Here is a 10,358-nt window from a genome sequence, read left to right on the forward strand (position 1 = left end):
CTGGTACGTAAATATCTTCTATAGGTACAGAGGACTGGGGTAGTATTACAGAGTACCTGTCTACTGGTACGTAAATATCTTCAAATGTACAGAGGACTGGGGTAGTTTTACAGAGAGTACCTGTCTGGTACGTAAATATCTTCTATATGTACAGAGGACTGGGGTAGTATTACAGAGTACCTGTCTATTGGTACGTAAATATCTTCTATATGTACAGAGCACTGGGGTAGTATTACAGAGTACCTGTCTACTGGTACGTAAATATCTTCTATAGGTACAGAGGACTGGGGTAGTATTACAGAGGGTACCTGTACACTGGTACGTAAACATCTTCTATAGGTACAGAGGACTGGGGTAGTATTACAGAGTACCTGTCTACTGGGACGTAAATATCTTCTATAGGTACGGAGGACTGGGGTTGTATTACAGAGTACCTGTCTACTGGTACATAAATATCTTCTATAGGTACAGAGGACTGGGGTAGTATTACAGAGTACCTGTCTACTGGTACGTAAATATCTTCTATAGGTACGGAGGACTGGGGTTGTATTACAGAGTACCTGTCTACTGGTACATAAATATCTTCTATATGTACAGAGGACTGTGGAAGTATTACAGAGAGTACCTGTCTACTGGTACATAAATATCTTCTATAGGTACAGAGGACTGGGGTAGTATTACAGAGAGTACCTGTCTACTGGTACGTAAATATCTTCTATAGGTACAGAGGACTGGGGTAGTATTACAGAGTACCTGTCTACTGGTACGTAAATATCTTCAAATGTACAGAGGACTGGGGTAGTATTACAGAGAGTACCTGTCTACTGGTACGTGAATATATTCTATATGTACAGAGGACTGGGGTAGTATTACAGAGTACCTGTCTACTGGTACGTAAATATCTTCTATAGGTACAGAGGACTGGGGTAGTATTACAGAGAGTACCTGTCTACTGGTACGTAAATATCTTCTATAGGTACGGAGGACTGGGGTTGTATTACAGAGTACCTGTCTACTGGTACGTAAATATCTTCTATAAGTATGGAGGACTCATGCAGTTGGGTACAAAGTGTCCAGCTGTGATGGTGTAGGTTAAAGATAAATAAATAATGGATTTGGGCAATGTCAGAGAAACAAAGAATGGTAGGGAGATGCAAGTCTTAAGGTCAGAAGGACAAAGAGATAAGGAGAAAAAATGGTTAAGAGGCATCAATTGCAAGGTCAGAGCGACAGAGAGGTCAAAAATAGTAGGGAAAGATAAGTCGCAAGGTGAGAGAGACAGAAAGATGAACTAAGAATAGCAAGGAGGGATAAGTTTCTAGGTTGAAAGGAGAGAGGAAAAGAGAATGACAGGGATGGATAAGTGTCAAGGGAGGGTAGAGTTCAAATTATAGGAAATGGTAAGTCAAGGTCAGAGTGATAGAGAGATAAAGATTAGTAGGGAAAGATTTGTCTCAAGGTCGGAGAGAGGGGGGCATAAGGAATGGTAAGTGGTGTAAAACTCAAGGTCAGAGGGAGAGAGGCATAAAGAATGACAAAGACGTCCCAGTCTCAAGGTCAGAGGGAGAGAGGGAGGGAAGAAAAGATAAATAATGGTAGGGAAAGTTAAATCTCAAGGTTAGAGTAACAACAGTATAAAGAATGCAAGGGAAGGTATAAGTTTCCAGGTCAGAGGGAGAGGGATGGTAGGGAGGTATAAGTCTCAAGATCAGAGGGAGGGACGGAGAATGGTAGGTAGGTATAAGTCTCAAGGTCAGAGGGATGGAGAATGGTAGGGAGGTATAAGTCTCAAGGTCAGAGGGATCGCGAATGGTAGGGAGGTATAAGTCTCAAGGTCAGAGGGAGGGAGAATGGTAGGGAGGTATAAGTCTCAAGGTCAAAGGGATCGCGAATGGTAGGGAGGTATAAGTCTCAAGGTCAGAGGGAGGGAGGGAGAATGGTAGGGAGGTATAAGTCTCAAGGTCAGAGGGAGGGAGAATGGTAGGGAGGTATAAATCTCAAGATCAGAGGGAGGGATGGAGAATGGTAGGGAGGTATAGGTCTCAAGATCAGAGGGAGGGAAGGAGAATGGTAGGGAGGTATAAATCTCAAGATCTGAGGGAGGGATGGAGAATGGTAGGGAGGTATAAATCTCAAGATCAGAGAGAGGGATGGAGAATTGTAGGGAGGTATAAGTCTCAAGATCAGAGGGAGGGAGGGAGAATGGTAGATAGGTATATGTCTCAAGGTCAGAGGGATCGCGAATGGTAGGGAGGTATAAGTCTCAAGGTCAGAGGGAGGGAGAATGGTAGGGAGGTATAAGTCTCAAGATCAGAGAGAGGGAGAAAGAAAGAATGGTAGGGAAGGTTAAATCTCAAGATCAAAAGGAAGGAGGAATAAAGAGTGGTAAAGACGTCAAAGTCTCAAGGTCGGGGAAAGGAAGGAGGAAGACTGGTAGGGAGGTATAAGTCCCAAGGTCAGAGGACGGGAGGCTAAAAAGTAGTAGGAATGAAGGAGTTTCGAGGTCAGAGGAACAGAGTGACAGAACGGTAGCTATATATATACATCTCAAAGTCTCTGCATCAGAAGGATGGATAGATAAGTGTCAACGTGATAAGGAGGGGGGATATGTAAGGGTAGGGAGGGGCTGATTGTTAGGTACATAGATAGGGACAGGTCGAGGGACAGGTCGAGGGGCAGGGACAGGTAGAGACGGCTGCCACAGGTACATAAACACTGAGACAATAAACAGAGAACAGATAAATAGATTCATTAAGAGATCATCACTGTTGCCAGTGCTCTAAGCACAAAGTCGATTGCAGCCAAAATGATTCAAAACCTACCAGGTCTTGACCGGTTCACCATAAAACAAAATAACTGTAACTCTTATCATCAACACAAAACCATGAGCAGGTCTCACTGTAAATCCAAAGAATCTGAATCAGCACCAAAACTTACTGGTTACTACACTAGACCAGAAACACCCTCACCAACGCCATGACAACAAACCCTAGGTGATATCCCGCCGCGATCCCAACACAAGGTAGATCGAGGCCGAACATTCAAATCATGAACAAGTTCATTAGCATAAAAACTGCCAAAATTCTGAGAAGCCGCGGCCCAAGCCCGACGATGATCCCGGGCGGCGGGCTCTGCACGACGGACAAGAACACTGACCCCGGGAGAAGCGACAGGCCCCGGTCACACTGGCGACCCTCGGCGAATTCTTGGGCGACAGGAATGGTAGATACCAGACGTTTGGCTCCTCGTTTGGGAACATGTTCCCATGCTTGTGCGACCGATCCTATAAAAAAACTGTCGTGGGGAAGGCGGGGTAAGCTGTCCACCCCAGCTTGGCCTCAGAGGCAGAGATTTCTCCCCACACTAACCATCCCTAGACAGAATCATTGATTTTTTTAAGTCCATGTTTGGTAAGCATGATCCAACGGAGTTTTTGTGTAGATGTAGGTATACCTACACTGTAGCTGTGTAGTAGTGGTGCTGTATGTGTACACTGTCTACAGACGAGGAGGTACAGACCATGTCTAGGTCCACACGAGCTGGTGTTCCGGGCATCTCTCGTGCTCCTCCGATACAGTACTCTCATCTGTCTATATTGTCATATGTTGTCTATGTATGTAGATTTTGTTGTATTTACATAAAGTATATATTATTGTATTGTTTATGTGTTGTCTATATATGTAGATTTTGTTGTATTTACATAAAGTATATATTATTGTATTGTTTATGTTGTCTATATATGTAGATTTTGTTGTCTTTTAGTTGTATTTACATAAAGTATATATTATTGTATTTTTTATATGTTGTCTATATATGTAGATTTTGTTGTATTTACATAAAGTATATATTATTGTATTTTTTATATGTTGTCTATATATGTAGATTTTGTTGTATTTACATAAAGTATATATTATTGTATTTTTTATATGTTGTCTATATATGTAGATTTTGTTGTATTTACATAAAGTATATATTATTGTATTTTTTATATGTTGTCTATATATGTAGATTTTGTTGTATTTACATAAAGTATATATTATTGTATTGTTTATGTGTTGTCTATATATGTAGATTTTGTTGCATTTACATAAAGTATATATTATTGTATTGTTTATGTTGTCTATATATATAGATTTTGTTGTCTTTTAGTTGTATTTACATAAAGTATATATTATTGTATTTTTTATATGTTGTCTATATATGTAGATTTTGTTGTATTTACATAAAGTATATATTATTGTATTTTTTATATGTTGTCTATATATGTAGATTTTGTTGTATTTACATAAAGTATATATTATTGTATTTTTTATATGTTGTCTATATATGTAGATTTTGTTGTATTTACATAAAGTATATATTATTGTATTTTTTATATGTTGTCTATATATGTAGATTTTGTTGTATTTACATAAAGTATATATTATTGTATTGTTTATGTGTTGTCTATATATGTAGATTTTGTTGCATTTACATAAAGTATATATTATTGTATTGTTTATGTTGTCTATATATATAGATTTTGTTGTCTTTTAGTTGTATTTACATAAAGTATATATTATTGTATTTTTTATATGTTGTCTATATATGTAGATTTTGTTGTATTTACATAAAGTATATATTATTGTATTTTTTATATGTTGTCTATATATGTAGATTTTGTTGTATTTACATAAAGTATATATTATTGTATTTTTTATATGTTGTCTATATATGTAGATTTTGTTGTATTTACATAAAGTATATATTATTGTATTTTTTATATGTTGTCTATATATGTAGATTTTGTTGTATTTACATAAAGTATATATTATTGTATTTTTTATATGTTGTCTATATATGTAGATTTTGTTGTATTTACATAAAGTATATATTATTGTATTTTTTATATGTTGTCTATATATGTAGATTTTGTTGTATTTACATAAAGTATATATTATTGTATTGTTTATGTGTTGTCTATATATGTAGATTTTGTTGCATTTACATAAAGTATATATTATTGTATTGTTTATGTTGTCTATATATATAGATTTTGTTGTCTTTTAGTTGTATTTACATAAAGTATATATTATTGTATTTTTTATATGTTGTCTATATATGTAGATTTTGTTGTATTTACATAAAGTATATATTATTGTATTTTTTATATGTTGTCTATATATGTAGATTTTGTTGTATTTACATAAAGTATATATTATTGTATTTTTTATATGTTGTCTATATATGTAGATTTTGTTGTATTTACATAAAGTATATATTATTGTATTGTTTATGTGTTGTCTATATATGTAGATTTTGTTGTATTTACATAAAGTATATATTATTGTATTGTTTATGTGTTGTCTATATATGTAGATTTTGTTGTATTTACATAAAGTATATATTATCGTATTGTTTATGTTGTCAATATATGTAGATTTTGTTGTCTTTTAGTTGTATTTACATAAAGTATATATTATTGTATTTTTTATGTGTTGTCTATATATGTAGATTTTGTTGTATTAACATAAAGTATATATTATTGTATTGTTTATGTGTTGTCTATATATGTAGATTTTATTGTATTAACATAAAGTATATATTATCGTATTGTTTATGTTGTCAATATATGTAGATTTTGTTGTATTAACATAAAGTATATATTATCGTATTGTCATATGTTGTCTATATGTAGATTTTGTTGTATTTACATAAAGTATATATTATTGTATTGCCGTATGTTGTCAATATATATAGATTTTGTTGTCTTTTAGTTGTATTTACATAAAGTATATATTATTGTATTGTTTATGTGTTGTCTATATATGTAGATTTTGTTCTTAAAATTATATAAATATATTTTTGTTGTCTAAAGTATATAAGCGTATTTTTTGTTGTATTCAAATGTCTATTCTATATATGTATTTTTATTGACTAAAGTATATAAATGTGTTTTATTGTCTACTCAATATTATTATGATATGTTAATGTATTTTTTGTTGTCTGAAGTAAATCAATGCATCTTTTGATGTCTATTTATAGTAAATAAATGCATGTTTGTGTTTTTGTTGTCTATTTATGGTAAATAAATGCATATTTGTTGTCCAAAATATATATAAAAAAAAATGTCTATTCTATATATGATATATAAATGTATATTTTCTCTCTCTCTCTCTCTTCTCTCTCTCTCTCTCTCTCTCTCTCTCTCTGTTTTGTCTATTCTATGTGTGAAAGTGTGTGAAAATTGAATGTGTCTTGGTGATTGTATAAAATCAGCATCAGATGATGAGGATGATAAGGAGGATGAGGTTGCTGATAATTTCAATAGTAGATATGTGTGAATGTGTGGATATGTGTTGATGTGATGTTCTGTATAATGTACATGTTCTGAAAATCTTTGAAAATAAGAAAATTAAATAAAAAAAAAAAATGTATATTTTAACATCTTTATATTTTATAAGGTTTTCATATATATATATAATTTGTTCATGTTATCTGGGTCACGATATTTATGTTGTCCATATCTTACGTTGTTTTACATAAAGGATAGCAATGTATATTATTTATTGTTTGCCATACATAGAGTATTTATAAATGTACCGTTTTAAGGTGTTTCAATGTGTAATTGTCTACATTAACTAATCTACTGCATATTTGTTAATATGTATCATTTGTTGTCGTTATATATATATAATATATTGCCCATACATGAACCTATAAAATCATAATTATTCATATCTTCATATATGTCTTTGGTAATAAGTATCTATCTGAGAGTGGATTTCTTTACCAAGTTCGGGAAAATACATAGCTCACATTGGGGATGATGTCCCCTGAAAATGAGGTTGGGCAACATTGTATTGATCAGTGATGAACTATTTTAAGTCAAAACTATTTTGTTATGGAAACAGATAAGTGTTCTCTCATACGTGTAATGTCAATGTCACTGAATTTCACTGCAAGACAAAATACTTCCATCCCCTCTGTATATCAGCTTTACACACAGACAATGTGTTGACATTACATTGACATCAACAATGTCCCATCATCACATGTGTTAACATTACAGTGACATCAACAATGTCCCACTATCACATGTGTCAACATTACAGTGACATCAACAATGTCCCATGCTTATCTGTGTTAACATAAGTGACATCAACAATGTCCCACCATCACCTGTGTTAACATTACAGTGACATCAACATTGTCCCACCATCACCTTTGTCAACATTACAGTGACATCAACAATGTCCCACTATCTCCTTTGTCAACATTACAGTGACATCAACAATGTCCCACCATCACCTTTGTCAACATTACAGTGACATCAACAATGTCCCATCATCACTTGTGTAAACATTACAGTGACATCAACAATGTCCCATCATCACCTGTGTTAAAATTACAGAGACATCAACAATGTCCCACTATCACCTTTGTCAACATTACAGTGACATCAATGATGTCCTCCCATCAACTCTGCATTACACACAGAGGCATCAACTCTGCATTACACACAGAGGCATCAACTCTGCATTACACACAGAGACATCAACAATGTCCAACCATCACCTTTGCATTACACACAGAGGCCTATTGACAAATGATGTCTTTACAACCACAGCTACTGTAACCTATGTGAGTGAATCACTCATAAGTTTATTCTCAGCCTGTCTGTTCTATCTATTCCTGTCTCAGAAGTAATATCAACAATCCCTTCCTATCCCCAAATGACCGTATGACCTGAAAACCAGACATAAGACGAAGTTCTTAAACTTTCATCCCTAATTCCATCTCCATATGACCTTTTGACCTCAAAGCCAGACAGATTTATTGGCATCATCTGAGGACAAAGTGGTGGCCTAGCTTGCCAACCCATTTGTTTACATAAGCAAGTCCATTCTTTTGTTTTAGACTAGTCCAATATATGTGAAGGTAATCAACTTAACTCTGTCTAGAAACCCTGACAACAGATAGATAGGTGTCTGGGGACAAACTGACCTGATCCTTCTAGCCAAGGACAAACTGACCAAGGTTGTTCTAGGACAAATGACCACTTGACTGGACACTGTGTTTATATAGACTTCCTACTGACCAAAATGCTATAGTGACCATTGAACGAAATCTGCTTTAGTTTCACTTGGTACCAAGGGTTTATCAGGAGTTTTGGGAAACGGGCCCTGCAATGAAATTGGCGAAAAAATCATCGACATAATAACCATTTGGGGATTTGGGGAAATTTGGATAACTGAACTCTGAATACATGAAATTTGATTGTTTACCTTTCATTTAAGCCTGTCTGTCTGTCCTTCCTACATATGCTGCATTTTGAGAACTCGATCAATCAGTAGGAATTTATTTAAACACATGCATTTATTTATTCAGATTTTCAAATTGGGAATTTTTAAAGAGGCAAATTGGGAAAAATTCCACACTTTTTTCAATTGGTAATGGGTTCTTTAAACGTCCCTACAGAGTACCCTGATAAACCCCTGGGTAACTATCTGTTACCGAGTCTGTATCACATCGTCTGTATCATACCGACTCCTCAGACTAGTTCAACCTAACTAACGTAAATATTTTATCTATCTTCCCTCTAACAACAAAGCTTTTTACACATCACATGGACCGGTTTCTACTTTAAAACATAGCACCTTGTTGCAGTCAATACTCTCTATGTAACACCTTGTCTGGGTCAAGGTGAAGGCTAAAACTACACATATATAGAGCAAATCAGTTCAAAAGAATTCAATTAATCAGTGACTTCAAAAGCAGTGTTTCCACTGAATGTTAGATTTGGGAGTATACATGTATTTGATTCATTGGTTCAATTAGTTACATTAGGCAATCGTTGAAAACTGGGTTTAACCAATTCATTTGGCGGTTTCTGGGAACACTGACAAGTTCAAGGCTGAAACGGCATTTGCAGAACAAATAAATTGGTATTGTACTTTAATTAAAGGAATAATTAATGGATTTCCACCGTACCAGTAAGTGGGAACGAGGTCGAATACCGTATACCCTGAAACTCTCGCCCAGTCAAATATTCGCCATAAAATAAAATCCATGTTCACCCAGTGTTAATTTTGCCCGTCAGATGTAATTACTATATATTTCATGTTGTGATAAATTCACCCTCATAGGGGAGGGTGAAAAAGACAAAGGTTAAACTGCATCAAACATTTCCCAGTATACAGCAAGTCTATGAATAAACATAATATATTTACAGCAAAATCTGACACGATCTGTCTGCTGCCCTTTACCAGAAGTAAGATAAACCATATATGATCCTCAGCCCTTCCCCCATTTTTATTGTTGATTGAGGTTTCAGTCAAGAGACCGTTAGTACGGTCCCTGCCATGTAAGGAGATGAGACCAGGTAATTCTGTATTGTGAAATGGTTAGTTCTTAGACACCTTTCAATAGATAAAAATAAAATTGCCCCCAGATCATGCCGTCCCCTGCTATGTAAAGAGATGAGACAAGTCAATTCAGCCACTGAATTGTGAAATTAGATAAAAACAAAATTGCCCCCAAATCAGGAAACATGTGCCCGATATAGAAACATAAGTTTAGTGGCAGTTGGAAGAAAAAGGCTTTACTGTCTACACTTCAGGAAGGCTGAAAGTTAACCAGCCATTTTCACACAAGCTTGGAACTAAATAGATCTTGTGGTACTTATTGGAGTCCAGGGACCATCATACTTGTCAACTTTCTCAAGAAGAAGAAAACATCAAAATTTTAATATACATATCTACAATGCCCTTTGTATCCAAATAGTACAACATATTTGTAAACATACATATGCGCTCGCTCTTGTTTTGATGGGAATGAAGCTTTAAGGCTAGTCTTACCAAAGGAATATGGCTAAACATAAACTCTAACCAAAGGCTGTAAGTGGAGAATATAGGTAACAGTGACCTACATCTGATATATTTGTGTATATAGGTAACAATGACTTAAATCTGATATACTGGTATGTATATAGGTAACAGTGACCTACATCTGATATATTGATGTATATAGGTTACAGTGACCTACATCTGATATATTTGTGTATATAGGTAACAGTGACCTACATCTGATATACTGGTGTGTATATAGGTAACAGTGACCTACATCTGATATATTGATGTATATAGGTTACAGTGACCTACATCTGATATATTGGTGTATATAGGTTACAGTGACCTACATCTGATATATTGGTGTATAGAGGTAACAGTGACCAACATCTGATATATTGGTGTATATAGGTTACAGTGACCTACATCTGATATATTGGTGTATATAGGTTACAGTGACCTACATCTGATATATTGGTGTATATAGGTTACAGTGACCTACATCTGATATATTGGTGTATATAGGTT

The 10,358-nt window shown here is 34.7% G+C and overlaps 1 protein-coding gene across 1 annotated transcript in view; it reads right to left on the reverse strand.

Moving 5' to 3' along the window:
* Positions 1-3,259, reverse strand: part of LOC110466985 (mothers against decapentaplegic homolog 2-like) — a 17,768-nt gene extending 14,509 nt beyond the window's left edge. Inside the window, exon 1 of the mRNA XM_021523827.1 lies at positions 3,157-3,259. Within this exon, the coding sequence (XP_021379502.1) occupies positions 3,157-3,259 (103 nt within the window). The remainder of the gene's footprint in view (positions 1-3,156) is intronic.
* Positions 3,260-10,358: the final 7,099 nt, after the last annotated feature.

This window comes from Mizuhopecten yessoensis, unplaced genomic scaffold (genome assembly GCF_002113885.1).
Source record: "Mizuhopecten yessoensis strain PY_sf001 unplaced genomic scaffold, ASM211388v2 scaffold11151, whole genome shotgun sequence".
Classification (NCBI taxonomy): domain Eukaryota; kingdom Metazoa; phylum Mollusca; class Bivalvia; order Pectinida; family Pectinidae; genus Mizuhopecten; species Mizuhopecten yessoensis.